General features: G+C 40.0%; 1 protein-coding gene across 1 annotated transcript; it reads left to right on the forward strand.

Moving 5' to 3' along the window:
- The first annotated feature begins 271 nt into the window (after positions 1-271).
- SSR1 (signal sequence receptor subunit 1) lies at positions 272-11570 on the forward strand. The gene is made up of 8 exons (XM_053965060.1): positions 272-518; positions 2573-2685; positions 4381-4468; positions 4639-4901; positions 5288-5364; positions 7048-7126; positions 7888-7981; positions 10338-11570. The coding sequence occupies exons 1-8, from the start codon at positions 434-436 to the stop codon at positions 10403-10405; spliced, it is 867 nt and encodes a 288-aa protein (XP_053821035.1). The 5' UTR covers positions 272-433; the 3' UTR covers positions 10406-11570.
- The last annotated feature ends 4185 nt before the right edge of the window (positions 11571-15755 follow it).

Genomic DNA, 15755 nt, shown 5'->3' on the forward strand with positions numbered 1-15755 from the left:
TTTGACAGATTACACCCTCAAATTCCATATTTTGCAACGCCACGAGGATCGTCGAAGTCCAACTCCTGGCGCTGCGCAGGGCAAGGACCGCCCCGCGCGCCCGGAGCGCTGTCCAAAGGCTCCCGGCCCGGGAGGCTCGGTGCCGCCGGCACTTCCCCGGGAGCGGGACCCCGCGCCGGGAGCGCAGGAAGCGCCGCCCCCGCCGGGCGCTCACGTGGCCGCCGCGCCTCCTGCCCGGCCGAGCCACGTCCGCGGAGGCGGAGCGGGGCGGGCGCGGCCCCGGATGGAGCAGCGGGGGGAGGCGGCTCCAGCTGCCGCTCCAGCCCTAGCGCCCGCCGCCATTTAGACATCCCGCCGCGGCGGCCAGCGCCGGGACAGGGTGCGCGGGAGGGGTCAGGTTCCCGCGACCACCGCCGCCATCCTCATCATCGCCATGAGCCGCCTGTCGCAGCTGCTGCTGCTCGCCCTGCTCGTCTTCCCCGCCGCGCTGCTGCTCGGGGGCGCCCGCGGCGGCCCAGGTGAGGGCGGCCGGGCTGCCGTCACTGCCGGGGAGCGGGGCTGGTGGGTGGGTGTGGGTGTGTGGGGAGGATCTCCGAGGAGCCGCGGGGAGGGGGAGCCGCTCCGGCCGCGCCTGCAGAGGCTCCTCCGAGAGGCGGCGGCGGCTCCGCTCATTCATCGCCCCGGCCGCCCGCGCACGTGGCGGCCGCGGCCGGGGCTCCGGCGCCCGGAGCGGTGCCTGCGGGGCCCCGGCCCCGTCCGACGGCGCCTGGCGGCTGCAGGGCCGCGCTCCGGCCCCTCCCGGCGCAGCGACCCGCGGTGCCGGGCAGGACCCTGCGGGCACCGGCCTCAGGCCCGGCCGTGACAGCGGCCCGGGAGAGCCGGAGAGCCCCTCCTAAGGTGGCGGCAGCGGGTTTGTACTTCTCCCCGCTCGCCGGCGGTGGGTCCCACATTCCCTAACAGATGCGCTGGCTGCCACCCTGCCTTCGCACCTCGTCTGCCGCCACCCCCCGAGTGTCCTTGGCGACACCGAGGAGCGCTAATCCCTGTTTACGCTGTGGCGTTATCTGATTCACGATCTGGAAATTGCCTCTCTACTTCTAAGTTTGGGAAGACAGGAGAGGTGGGGAAGGCTTCTCGCCCAGCTCCTACAGTGGGCTGCAGCACACGCCGTGTACGAGTCCCTTCCCAGAGCTCTCCTGCTACTGCCACATCATCAGCCCCTCTGACATCCATAGAAAAGACCGTAAGGGGTCTGAGGGCGTGCTGGGCAGCAGATGGCAAAGGGTGCCGACAGCCTACCTGTATGCTGTTCATTTTTAATTTAAAACCCCCCACCTTTATTTGTAAGAATTTTTGTAGAAATGAATTTTTTTACACACAAGTTTAAAACATCAAATAAAATCACGGTACTTAAGGCTTAGGTTAAGTATTGCGCGTGGCCGAGCAAAAGTCATTGAGTACGCCTTCTAAAGACACTTGGGAGGAGAGGTTGTGTTTACTCTTTCTAGCACTGACTGGCAATTCGTAAGTCCTTGGATACGCTTGTCCTGCTCAAGGATTCCTACTTCCCATGAGAATTTTAAAATATTTCTTTTAAGTTTTGTATTTATAGCAGCTAGGTCTTTTTTTCAGACCTATGTAAATTAGTTATCTATTCATTTATACTCTTTCATATTCAGAAAATGTTATGTTTGTTAAAAAAAAAACCCAAACCTGTCTTTTTGTGCACGTTTTAGATCTCAGCCTTGCTTGCATGTGCTCTGAACTGCAAACAGACAGAACTTTGTCTCATGGCCAGTGTTTTTATTAATCATATTTGCCCAGTGTTTGAATGTATGAGGCTGGGTTCCACAAAAGCAAAGAGGCAATGGACTATCAGATTGCACTTGCCTTGGAGCCTTGCTCTAGTCATATTTCTTTTCTGACTGGTGTTGTGGTTCTGTTGGATATATGGCTATACATGATGTTGAGGAGATTGTAGTAAAAAAGACATTCTTTAGGTTTCAAAACTTGGATGAAAATAAGTACAAAAAAAAAAAGTAACTTTTTAGGTACCTTTCAAAGTGTTTAATTGTTCTGTTATCAGTGTGCTAATAAGTTGTTAGATTTGCTAGTCTTAGAAGAAACAGTACTTACTAAATTAATTTCCTGGCAATAGGCAATAGGCCTTATTTTCACTTTTGTAATTGCAAAATTGCGTTATTTTCTTATGTTAGTGTGTTCAAAAATTGAATAATAGCTTTTAAGGTAATTGGTTACCTTCTGCAAATTTAGGCATTGCTGTGTGAATGCTGAACTTTTTTGTTATCCATCTGTAAATTTTTGGTTTAGAACTTAGGGGTAGATAAATGTGTAAGTGATAAAGTTTTTTGTAAAGGAACACGGCTAAAAGATCAGCACAGACAACATTTGAATAGGAGGATTTTGCAACTGAGGCTTCAAAACACTGTATTGGACAGGTTTTTAAGAAGTTCCTCAAACATTAGTTTGAGAATTGTATTTAAACATCATTTTTTTGTTGATTAACTAGACATTTAAAAGACTTTCTTGTATTTGCATTTTGTTTTGGCAGGTTTATTAGTTGCAGCTCAAGATGCTACAGAAGATGAGGAAGCTGTGGAAGATACTATAGTTGAAGATGAGGATGATGAAGCTGAAGTTGAAGAAGATGAGCCAACAGACTTGGTAATTGTACATGAATATTACTTCAAAAGTATGAATTAGACTGGAAGTGCTTGAAGCTGGATAACTTAAATAGTTAAGTTTACTTACATTGCTTTTTTCAGGTGGCTATTTCCATGTATCTGATTAAGCTTGTGTTCAGTTTGAAGTGTCAGAAGGATTTATCATTTCTTTCTGAATTACCAGTTAAAAAACCACATGGGGACAACCTGATTTCTGACTATCAAAACTGTAGGCCACAAAAAGAATCCAAACCACGAAGTGGGAGAACCACATTCTCATAGGAGCCTTCTGTAGTTCTTTTCTACCTGAAGCTGCACCTCAGTAAACTGAGAAGAACATTGAGGGATAGAACTACTTCATTCTGGCTTCTTTGGTATTGATTTCTAAGGGCAACAGAGTTCTTAGTTAAGCTCAGAATGAATTCTGAAACTCTTGGTAAAAAGAATACAGCTAAGTTTACAACACAAATTCAAAAAATTACCCAGAAAATCAAAAACAGAAAAGTGAAATGTTTTACATAGTTTTGTGATCTGCTTATGGCAGTAGAGTGTTAGGCTTACTAGACAGTTAATGTGCTTAGAGTGGTGCAAAATTTTTTCAAATCTCTGATGTACATTAAGGAAGTTTGGGACATTAGTAGGAGAAGACATGCATAATAAAAATGCAGATTTGCTAAAGTGTTACTTGATTCTGTGAGATTTTACTGTTGTTATTAAGTCAGTGAGCTTATGGTTGATCAGCTTTGCTAAGTTGTAGAAGGTATACTATGTCAATATTGCCAGAATGTTATTAAATAAACTTTGGATGTAATTTCCTTCTAATTATTTTTTACTCAGGTACAAAACATGGTGCTTTTTAGGCAATTTCTTTTATTTGTCACTCAAATAAAAGGGTTTTTCATAGTGTCTTGGAAATTCCAAGTGCTCAGCTCTGGTTCCCTAGTTCATGGTACATGTATGACTGATCCAGTAGGATTTCCACGGCTTCAGGAGGTTGTTTAAGCACTGAAATTAAATGATGCAACTGACTTGCCAGCACTTAACTGAGACTGTTCAATACTGGGTCAGCCTTGTTTTTGTTTGGTGGGGACAGTGGTGATCCCATGATGCCCAAGTGGAAAATAAGCCCTTAATGCTTGTATTTGTCAAATTAAGAAGTGATTCATCACAAGGTGAACTTGAACAAGTGAGTCCATGGACTTACGTAGTTCCAATAGCCTAGCCATTTCCAGGCATACATAACACTTAACTAATTAAAACTGAATAGAAAGCTGCCGTAAACACTCCCTGTAGTGAAAGTAACTCATTTGTTTTATGGCTGTCTTTATTTTGAAATGCTTGTTTTCTAACTAGAAATAGCTTAGATGTGAACACGTAACATTTAGATTCTATTCTTTACCCTCCACCCCAAACAGAAGCTTTACTGATGCTTTTTGATTCCAAACCCTTCAATAGAGCTAAATGTAGTTCAGATTAGTCACTGTGTCAGATATAACAAGTAGAAAGATAAGTGCTGAGAGGGATGCTCAGCAAATCTAGAGGGAGAACAGACTCTGGTGCTAATCCTGCAAGAGCAGGATTTGGTACAAATACTTGCCACTGTTGTGTGCTTTGACACATGGGATTCTCACGAACCAAGCATGGTTTTTGCTTCACTGTTCATTATAGGATTTTTCAAAAAAGTCTCTTGTCTTAGACAGAAGAAAAAGAGGAAGAAGACTTGTCAGGAGAACCTAAAGCCTCACCTAGTGCTGATACAACCATCTTATTTGTGAAAGGTGAAGGTAAGAGTCCTCTGCCAATGCACCATTCTCTTTACTGTTGCTTAGACTACATCAGAGTTTGCCTAAAACAGTGAAACCACAGAGTCTGTTCTAGATGCTCTCTGTTTGGAACTGGCTGTGTGTGGTGTGTGAGGTTTCTTATGATTTAATATTTTTTTTGTGTGTTACAGACTTTCCAGCGAACAACATCGTAAAATTTCTGGTGGGCTTCACCAATAAGGGTACAGAGGATTTCATTGTTGAGTCTCTCGATGCTTCTTTCCGGTACCCTCAAGACTACCAGTTTTACATCCAGAACTTCACAGCTCTCTCTCTGAACACAGTAGTTCCACCACAGAGACAAGCCACGTTTGAGTACTCCTTCATCCCTGCTGAGCCTATGGGTGGTCGTCCTTTCGGTCTGGTTATCAATCTCAACTACAGAGATGCAAGTGTAAGCCTGATGCTCCAATTCATTTGAATCTTTCTAGTTCATCTGGAGGTGTCAGGAGGGAACTACTTAGTCAAGTACCTCTCCAGAAAGTGATGCCTCTGTAGTATTTAAGCAAATCAGTGTATACATAAGCATAGCAAGTGATTGCCTACATGCACTTAAAGTTTTATCAGCAGTGGAAGCTGAGGTGACTTTAGAACTGTAGAGGGCAACAAAACATTTGTGCTTTTACGTGTTGAGTGAAACTAGCGTAACTTACAACTTTAAGGAAGTCTTGTGCAGGAGTTTCTGCTTTTTAGAATTTCTCAAGAACATGGAAAAAGGTAAACGTTTGTGTATGTGTTGAAGAAATGAATTTAAAATGTTATGTGCAAACTTTATTCTAGGGCAACAATTTTCAAGATGCTGTCTTCAATCAAACTGTTACAATTATTGAAAAAGAAGATGGGCTGGATGGAGAAACGTAAGGAGACTGGAGATCCAGGTTTAGTTGGTGCACTAGTAGAACAGGTTATTGGTGGTGCCATTGGATATAGTTCTTATATTGTCATTTTATTGAGTGTTAGGTCTGCTGTGTTTTGTTTATGATGTAGCAGCATTTGACAAACTGAAAATACAAACTTTACCCAAAATTAAGATCTCTATTATTAGTGAGGATCTTCAGGACTTCAGTGTGTCAGTGAGAAGCTGGCAGCTGTACTCAGAGGGCTTAAGCCTGGAGTAGGACCTGATGTTACACAGCTACATAGCAATTCAACACTGTTAAGCTTCTGTTATGCTACTGTGCTTTTTCCTGAGAGATAAAAGATGCAGAGAGTCCATAGTATCTGGCTGTGGGTCCTACTGTCAGGACTGGAATAGCTTTCTTCTGGAACACTGCAGTGTAATCTTAAGTTTATGTAAACTAAAAGACTTATTTGGAGTGCCAAATAGCACAGCAAAGAATGACTGAGTTCCTCTAACCCCTGTCTGTAGTAGGTATCTTTCAGGAGTGATTTTTTTCAGACTTAGGTAGATCTGACACACCAAATATCTTTCAAACATATGCTGTGCTAAAATGCTATTAAATATTGTAGCACTGGAATGGAATTTTAAGTGAAGATCTGCATTAAAAAAGTTGATCTTAGAAATACCTGTAGACAATGCTGAATATGTGAATTGTCCTGCCACAGGTAGAAATTGCCTTTTGAGCAAGCTTCCTTTTTAAAAAGGTCATCCAAAATAAATAGCTGTTGCATTAATTTGTATTTCTCAAGTACAAGTGAAAGAACAGTTGGTCATGTGAAAATGTGTGATGCTCTGAAAAAGGCGCTCTCAAAATAATTCAGATACTAGAATCAGTTTGTATGAATGTTCTGTGAACAGGTAATTGCCCTATAACAGGTATTTAAATTAAGTATCTTCTTTAGTTAAACTCCATAATTTCCTTTATCATGAATGAGAGTTCTGATGTTCAGCTTGGAATAAGTTCTTTACCTGTAAATTCCTTAATCCCCAACTAAATTTTAGCTGTAACTTAGGTTTATGTCTTGCTAAGAATCAGCAGTACTACAGATAAAATTCTTCTAAACAAACCAGAATGTACAGATTAAGAAAATTGATTTTGTAAGTAGAATTCTAACTGTGAAATACAGAGTAAGATAAGCAAAGTCTTTCATAGCTCTGTTGCAAATTAATAGTGTCCTAGCAGTACTTGCTTTGCAATAGCATGCTAAAAGCATATAAGAGACTTTTAAGGGTTTTGTAAGTGATTAAAGCTGTCACAGGTCTAAATATTGCCTGTGACCCAGTATCTTGAAACTTTGTGATAGTGCAAAAGAATTCTTGAAGTTACTAATTTTCAGTATTTATTTATTATATAACATTTTTCTAATCTAGACAGCGTTTTTCAAATGTTCTGTTGTTCAGAATTAAACTTACGATTACAGTTTCTAAAATCTAAGTCAGAATAATTACATGATAGTTGTTAGAACTTTAGTTTCAGATTCCTTGGGTATTTTCCTCACTTGCCCCCTACAGAAGTTCTTGGGAATGTTTAAGTGGACATGTGGCCAAAGTTAGGCTTAATTTCTATGCCTCTTCATATGCTGTCTTCAAAGCTTGATATTTTTAGTTAATGCATTGTTTCTTAAACTGTTTCTGAAAGGATCTTCATGTACATGTTTCTTGCTGGACTTGGTCTGCTGGTCATTGTTGGCCTACATCAGTTACTAGAGTCTAGGAAGGTGAGTGGTGTGTTTGTTTGTGTACTTGTTAATACAAAACATTTCTGATGTGAAAAGAAAGCAATTCAGTGATTGCTTCTGGCATATGATAGTAAAGGTAGAAGATTTATTTTTAGAACCTTAGAGGTTACTGGGGGAACTAGAGTGTTTAAAAAAAATGTTTCTAATGGAAGATACTTTGATTGCTGAGCTCATGCCCTTTGGGTCTGCCCTTTGGCTCTACACTGAAGTGGTTGAATTGGAATACCTTCTAATCACTGCATGTTTCTGCAGTGAAACTGATTCAGTACCTACTTTTCCCATGCTCTCTATTTCTGCCTATTAGTCTAATCCAGGTCAGACTTCAGGGGAAAACAGCTGCCAGTCCTTTAGTTAGTTCTAAGCAAAGCTTTGTTATAATGTTTGCTATTTCGCAAGGTCAGGTCACATGTGAGAATATTGTGCTAATCTGAGAAAGCAAAATGAAACTTATCATCACAAAGTTTGATCATCAGCAAAAGGTATAATGAATTTACCCAGCTGTGCATGAAATCTTGATGCCTTTACGTGGAATAAGGTTTGTAAGGTGTTAGAAGTGGTAATGCAAAGCTTAGAGGAATAAATTGCCAATGGGAAAGACAGCTCTGTACATTGTACATAGCCTTAAGTTTGTACCTTAGTGAAATAATTATAGTTTACTAAATATTGCCTTTTTAATAATTTCTAATACATGTGCTATCCAAGTCTTACTTAAAAATCTTTCTTCTTTCTTGAATTTTCAGAGGAAAAGACCGGTACAGAAAGTAGAGATGGGAACATCAAATCAGAACGATGTTGATATGAGCTGGATTCCCCAAGAAACTTTAAATCAAATAAGTAAGTAGTCTACCTTTCACAAGCTAGACCATAACAAACTTGACTTGACCAATTAATTGTAACTGAGTAAGTAGCTGATACCAATTTCTTAGAACAGCATGTGTCTTCTAGGGAATAACAAATTGTCTCAAGCATTGTACTTAAGGATGAGATTATTACTTTAGCAGCCTATTCCTTGTAGAACAAACTTCATTGGTTGATAAGATAATGACTACTGGTGACTTTTATGATTTGTTCTGTAGAATATTTTTCAACAGTGTAAGATCTCTACCCAAAACCTGGATTGCAAAGATGGTTTGAATAGGAGAAAGTAGCTGTCACCCCAGAGTTTCTGGAAGTTGTTTGGAACTTTACCTATAGACCAAAGTCTTAAATAAGCATTAGAAGTGTGTTTTAACTAAAGCCATGTAAATACTTTTATTGATGTCCTTCACAAATCCAAAAGTTCTACTTGATATCTGAAATGCCAACACTAAACCAAATATCTGATTTCTTTAGACTGTGGATATTTCTAACTTACTCTTTCTTTTCTTTTGCTTTCCCATGGCTTCAGTGCAAAGTAGAAGAGGTGAGGCAGACTCTTTGTGAGCTGCAGAGTGAAAAGTGCTTAGTGTGTTGTCCATGTAATAATTAGGCATGGATAGAAGTGCAGCTTCCTGCATGCTGTGACTGGTGATGTAGCATGAGCAGTGAAAGATGCAGAACAGATGCACGCAATGGCATACATTTTATATACTTCTAATTTTATGTTTTCATGTACTTTGTGGATATATTTCTGGTTATATTGTAGAAACATTTTTCAGTAGAATATCGATGAAGTATTGTTGTCTTCTATCACGGTTCCCAGAATTCTTTTTCTGAAAAGGCAGATGTTTATCTTGCCTTCCCCGCTAACTTTGGTGTATCAGGCTGATAAACTCCTGTCATCAGTAGCAGTCACTGCTGTGAGGTGAGAAAGCCTCAGTGAAGTGCATCCTACACAAGATGCAGAGAGTTCAAAAACCCTTTGCAGGAGCTACCCTTACTTGGCAAGGACTGCTGTTTTGATCAAATAAGCATATTCTGAGCTTCATTTGGTGCAGAAGGGCTAGAGGCCTTAGCTGTGGTATGAAATTGTGCCAGGAGTTGATGACTTTGGGCTTTTTTAAATTCCTTTATCCATTTTAAGAGTACTTACACAGCATAGGCATAAAGACTAGTGCTTCACTTGTGAAGATAAAAGTTTTCTTGTACACTTTCTTCTGTTAGACACTAGAATAGTATAAAATCCAGACAAAGGAATTTGAAAAGCCTCAATCTATCAAGAAAAACTGAAGGTCTAAATGCTACTTTTTGCTAAAGAGCAAGCTGACTTTAAAAGGGTTCAAATTCTGGTAACGTTTGGGCCCCACCACTGTCCTTTTCTTAAGCCAAATAGATATTCATATCTTAATGCTTGAAGTTCAGGAAAAATGAATGGTTAAGTTGTTCTTACTTGTGGTTTTTTCAGCTCCAGGTTAGTTTCAATTAGAACTCTACACTAACATTCTTTAAAATACATGACCTTCAAGATCTCAGATATTCTTGACTTTTTATTATTGACTTCATACTGTACTGATTGGCCTGTAAGGGCATGATGGCTGCTCCTTGTGTTTGGACATACTCTAAACAGGGAAGTTATTGGAGATTGTTCTGTTTAAGAAAGTCAGTCACCAGATGCACTTAGCAATCACTTCAGCACTTAATGCAAAGTACTGAAGGTTACTGAAAGTGTTCTCTGCAATAATCATAAACTATGGAAGGGTTTGGTTTGGAAAGGGCCTTAAAGATCACCCAGTCAATGTGAATGCTTCCTGGTAAAGTGCAGTTTTCCACAACAAAGACACTTTTCTTCTGCTGTTAGTTGTATGAATGTGGAAATATTACATGCAAGACATAGCTGTCTAAAGAAGAGTCAGCCTTATATTCTTTCAGGCATGTAAACTCAAGGCAATGGTCATGAAAATAATTCAATTAACTTTCTAAATGTGTAATTACTGAACATGAAAATTTTCTAAGCAGCACAGCCTGCAGTTTCACATACGGATGACATAGGGATTTTTTTGGGGTTTGGGTTTTTTTGCATTTTAGTAACTGGCAAATAGAACAAGCCTTACCCTGTTGTTGCATGTTACAGAATGGAAATGTATTTTCTTGTTACCTTCTATTTAGGGTGCTGGTAGTTAAAAAGCATTAACAAGTTGTTTGAACTGGCTTCTCTGTGGTGATGCATTGCACTAGAAGGGCCGCTTGTCTGGTGTTTGGGAGGAGAAAAATACATGCTTATGTAACAATTGCCATTGATGCAACTATAATTTTTTTTTTTTTTTAAATCTAGATAAAGCTTCACCGAGGAGGTTGCCCTACAAGAGGGCACAGAAGAGACCAGTGGGCTCTGATGAGTAATGTTAACTAGTGCAACAGTTGAACCTTTACTAATTCTGCCTGTTTGGTTTTTTGGATTGGAGTAGTGCAGAGAACCCATACCACCATAAGGAAAATACTGCTAAACATTTGGACTGAACAGATTAACTGAATGGTGTTAATATTACTGAAAATGCACTTCTCTTTTAATTTGTTTTTTTTTTCTTTAATTGTTGGGGGTTGGGGTGGTAGCCATTAAGATTTGTGCCTGCGTGTGTAAAGCGGTTGGTCTTAACAGAAACGTGTTACCTGAAATGTGCCTTTAGAGTTCTTTGTAATGCTGACTTGTCATCTGTACATTGTCATTGAAGGATTTCTCTCCTCTCCCTAATCTGAATGTCTGGTGACTTTAATCTGTCTTGATTGTATCATATCTGTATCAGAACCTGAATGCAATTGTTCTTATTCAGTCAGTAACATTACTCTTTACAAGGTGCGCACACTGAAGTTTGAGTGTGTGGTCCTGTCTCAGTGGCCAGGCACTGATCATCTCAACTTCTGCATAGATTTCATTCTAAAGGCACAATTTGGTATAGCTGCTTGTAGTGGTAGATATTTTGCTGCTGTTTTGATCTGGGCATGCAGTGACCTAAAAATCTGAACTTAGCTGCATAGATGTTAGGAAGACTCTTGCACAGCAGCAGAACTTGTGAAGCATGGAATTTGTGTGCTGAATTGGTATTACTACATAAATTTCTTTTTTATACCCAATTTGTTAAATGGTTAGTTATTGAATCGTGCCAGCATCTTAGGTATTCAGATTATAGTGGTAGTTTACTGCAATGTTTACTCAAGAAACTTTTAAATAAGCCAGAAAAACTTTTTGGTTCTCTCTCCTAAGAAGTAGAATTTCATATATATCAAAACGCCAATTTATTTTTTTTAAAGCTTAACAAGGATTTGCTGTACACACTTGAAACTGAATTTGAAAAACAGTTGGATTCAAATAATTCTTTTTATTGGCAAACTATTTAATTCACTGTTTACAGTTTTTAAATCTGAGACATCTTTACACTGGTCAGTACATTGGTCTGAGTTTTTTTTTCACTTAGTCTTTCTTAACTAGTAATACAGATGTATATTCATCACTTGCTGCATGTTGGTTCAGTAGTAAAGCAGAAAAGCTGTGTGCAAAATCAAAGCAAGATTTCTTTTTGTGGCTTACATGATTGCCAGGTATTGAGGTTTTGTTCCACATCCAATGTGTTCAGGAATGAACTGACAGGTAGAAGAGCCAATATGCAGAACATCGGTTTGCTTGGGCAAGGCTTGAACTGTTTACATCTCAACTGCCTCTCTTCCTATGTCTGAATGTTATCTGAAAGCTTGTTGAGTTTAGGAAGAGGCATAGATTTGAGGCTTCTCTCTTTTCCTCCCTTTTCTCAAGACACCTGTGAAAATGCCCTTTTACTACCACACTTGGTCTGCAGGGACTGAACTTCTGAGCCAATGGATGCTGAGCGATCCTTCCAAATCCCGACACAGTGTGTTTGAAGCATCTAGGTTCTGAAACTACCTGTGCTGGCACTATTTTGTTACACACTTGGCCAGAATGAACTGTGAAGATGTTCTTGACTTACACTGCCATGGAAGAGATGCTCTGTTTAACTTCCTGAAAATAGAGCTAGTCTGGGCAGAATATTTTTTACAGTTAAGAAGTTTTTTGCTTAATTGTCATTCAGATCATTTAGGAAACAGTTGAATGCTGCCCTCATAAGAGGTATCTCCACTCAAATTGTGTGGAACAGCTTTATTTGCCTTTAGTGATATCTGACTGGTTCAGTGGTAGGTTTGCAGGCTTGTATTCCAGCTTGCATTGATTCAACAGAGTGTTTATGGATTAAATGCTTCCTATGCTAAAGCCCCATAGTGATTGCAGCACCTGATGCACTGAACTTGGAAGTTCCCTCTCTTGGATTGTGTCTCTAACCTGGCATCAAAAGGCATTTTTTTCATCTTCTTGTAATAGATCATCTTGAACTGTATACTCTTAATTCTTCCTGAGATTTAAAGGTACTCTTTGAGAGGGTGGTGATGATACAGTGGTATGCCAGGAAAAAAGACAAAGTATCAGAACAGAGGATATTAATTTGTAATATCGTAGTTTTATTTGTACAAATAAGAAGTATTTGAAGGTTGAGCTCTCTTCTCTGCACTTAGTGGCTGACTTCCAAATACTTAAGTTCTAAGCATGAAAGAAGAGAAAAGCAGCTTGCACTGGAGCCAGCAGTGGGAAAGTCCAGGTGTACCAAGGTTGTCTTTCTGATGATACAACTTGGCATTGTTCATAGTGACTTTCTTAGCCAGAAGCAGTTCATAAAAGCAGGGGCCAGTAGACCACTGCTGCTCATGATGAATGTCATAACATTTTTTAATTACTTCTTTCTCATTAATTTGCTGTAGTTGAAATTTAGCAGTAACATTCCAGCATGCAGTGGTAGCTGAACTTTGGCATCTCTAGTATTATTTCTAGTGAATAAGCCAGTCTATTACACTCAGTTTTCTTAAATTGAGGGCGTAGAGTTGTTGCTTTATCCTATTGGTTAGAAACTTTTATTTTGGTACTTGAATTTTATACTCAATTTTTAAACAGGGATAGCTTAGTGTCACAGGTGTGTTGCTGGATATAATTATTATTCTCAACTGAGTAGGGTGTAGTTTTGCTACTTAAAGATGAGACAGCAGGAATTCTGCCTGTCTATGCCACCCATTTCCATTTGGCAGCCCAAGCACCTGTATAATCCATTCTTACTAGTTCTCAGCCAGCTTACTACACTGCCACACAACTGCTCCTGGGGGGGGTTCTGAGAAGAGTGACAACTGTGAAAGAAGCTGTGGGCTAGGGTTTCTTTATTAGTAAAAGATCCTAAAATGGTTTTAGAGAACAAATGAACTATGGGCTTAGAGTGAAGGAAGTCTGTGAATTCTTTTCTCACAGCTCTTTAACTTACTCAAAAAATTGTGAAGACCTAACAATTCTACACTAGGGGTAGGAAAAACAGCTTTAGAGTTCACATCTACAGAGGCAGCAAAGCATTAATTTAGGCTGCCCTTGAAGTGCATGTGATACCTGTAGCCCTCTGTATGCTGTCTGCTTTCTGGCAGAGATTCATTTTTTTCCCCAGTATCTTTCAATCAGAGAAAGAAGAGTGGCTGCTGTCAGACTAAAGGATTGAAGTTCATTCTCCACGAACAAAATTATTAAGTTGTAGGCTGTGGAGCTGGATGGAGCAGACTGGAGATGGCAGTGCTTCTGCTTGTTCTGAAACATGCTGAGCAATATCTTCCTTAGCTTGGAAAAGGTGTAATCAAAAGTATCACTTGTTATTCCTAGAATGCATGCTGCTAAACAAAATGTTGCAGGTGAGAGCTCTGAATCCAGGGAAGTCAATACTAAAGTAGGCTGGTTGTCCTGTTTTTCAGTGTGCTTGATGTACTGAGCAGTAGAGAGTCTGTTCTCTTTTCTTCTCCAAAGGAAGGACAGTACCTACCTCATAGGAGTGTCTTAAGGGCTGTTTCAAGAGTGTTTGAAGTTATTTGGGACTTGCACAATACACTTCCATGGAGATAGTAAGACACAGCACTAATGAAAATGGTTGGCAACTGTACACATAGATCCATACTGTACTAATTTAATCCCCTCACTGACCAGAATTTAGCAGCTTTACACTTTGACATTTCTAAAATATGCAGAGGAGTTGCAGTTAACATACAGAGGAGAACAAAGCCAGAAAGATCTCTTAGTTTCTGAAAAAATTTGTAGGTAGGCTAAGTAACATTCTTCCATTTACATTTTTCCATTTATCTAACATTTTTCCATTTTTCTCTAAATTTTCCCAGGGATTTTTTTTCTAATCAGTTGATACAGGTGATTGTTTATGTAGCTACAATCAACAGTCAATTTAAGAATGACTGAATTTTTTTTTTTGATGATTAAGTTCAGGTGATGTACTGCAACTGAAGTGTTAAATTATCTTTTAATTTCTTACCTGCTGACTTGCATTTATAAGTGAGATCAGATATCTTGAAAACAGCTGCAGGTTTTTTGTAAAGTATACTTGATTTTTTTTTCTTAGCATTGTGTAGCTTTTTTTTTAATAAAGCATGAGTATGGCACCAAAAAAAGGCCTTTTCCTTGATAAGCAATTAGTAGTAGCAAATATGCAAAGTGTGAAGACATGCCACTCTACATGTGTAATTAGAATGGAAATAATATTGAGGAAGTACTTTGTGATGTTTTGGACAATGGACTAATAATTAAGATTAGAGTTCTTTAAGGGAGGGCCCTGGGAAAATGTTCAGTAAATTCCTGAATTCTGATGGGTTGAAAGTGAGCCATAGTGCCTTACATTTCTAGAAGGAATAACCTCATGTTAAACCATAGGCAATGTAAAAAGGATCTGTTAAGATGCTTAAAGGTTGCTGAAGCACAAGGCCAAATCCTTCCAGTTTTTACGTGCTTGCTGTTTTGTGACCAAGCAAGCGCTCACATTCCATGCCATAACTCTGAAAATAGAAGTTCCAGCAGGTGTTCTGCATCCAAACAGAAGAAGGTAAGACTTGTTGGGGAAAAAAAGCCAACAAAAAACAAGACAAGGTTTAAAAATAAAGAATGCTGGGACCCTATATTTGTGAGCTGTATCTGTGGGTAAAAGAGGGAAAAACTAAAAGCAGATGTGCTGATGTATTTTTAGGTCCCAGAACACTTGAAAATTACTAGAATTTGAAGCCTGCCTCATCTTTCACTGAAAAAATCAAGACCGATAGATTGCAATAGCTGGCTCAGAAAAAACAGATACCAAGACCAAGATGAGGTCTTAAAAATCTGTCTGGCTGTCTTTTCTGTCCCCTTGTGTAAATAGTCTTGGCTATAAATTTATATTAATCTTGATGCAGTAAGATTTCAGCATTACAACATTCCAGTCCCTTAGCTGGTGAGGCAAAACGGAAATTTAACCTGCCTTTCCTCATCACTCTCACTCTGTTCAGCCTATGTGGAAATCACAACTGAGTTTTCCCTGTGCCACCTAAATTCACATAATGAATCTGTCACTTGAGAGCTGTCTCTTTCACATAGCAAAGAGAACACTTGGAGTTGATGCACTTGGTCTCACAATGGTCTGAACAGATTTTCAAGTGGACCCCACATCTATGTTCTAGTAAAGGTGGCTCAGTCTTGCCCTTCTGGGCCTTGATGGAGCTACACTGTTTGTTTTCCATAGAGATGAGGCTGCAGTGGTGGAGCGTTAACCCTGGAGGTAAAATACAGTACTAGGTTCACTAGTTAGAAGTTATTTGCAGCCAGCAATTCCCAGATCTGCCAGCTGAGGGA

Source organism: Vidua chalybeata, chromosome 1 (assembly GCF_026979565.1).
Source record: "Vidua chalybeata isolate OUT-0048 chromosome 1, bVidCha1 merged haplotype, whole genome shotgun sequence".
In the NCBI taxonomy this organism is placed as follows: domain Eukaryota; kingdom Metazoa; phylum Chordata; class Aves; order Passeriformes; family Viduidae; genus Vidua; species Vidua chalybeata.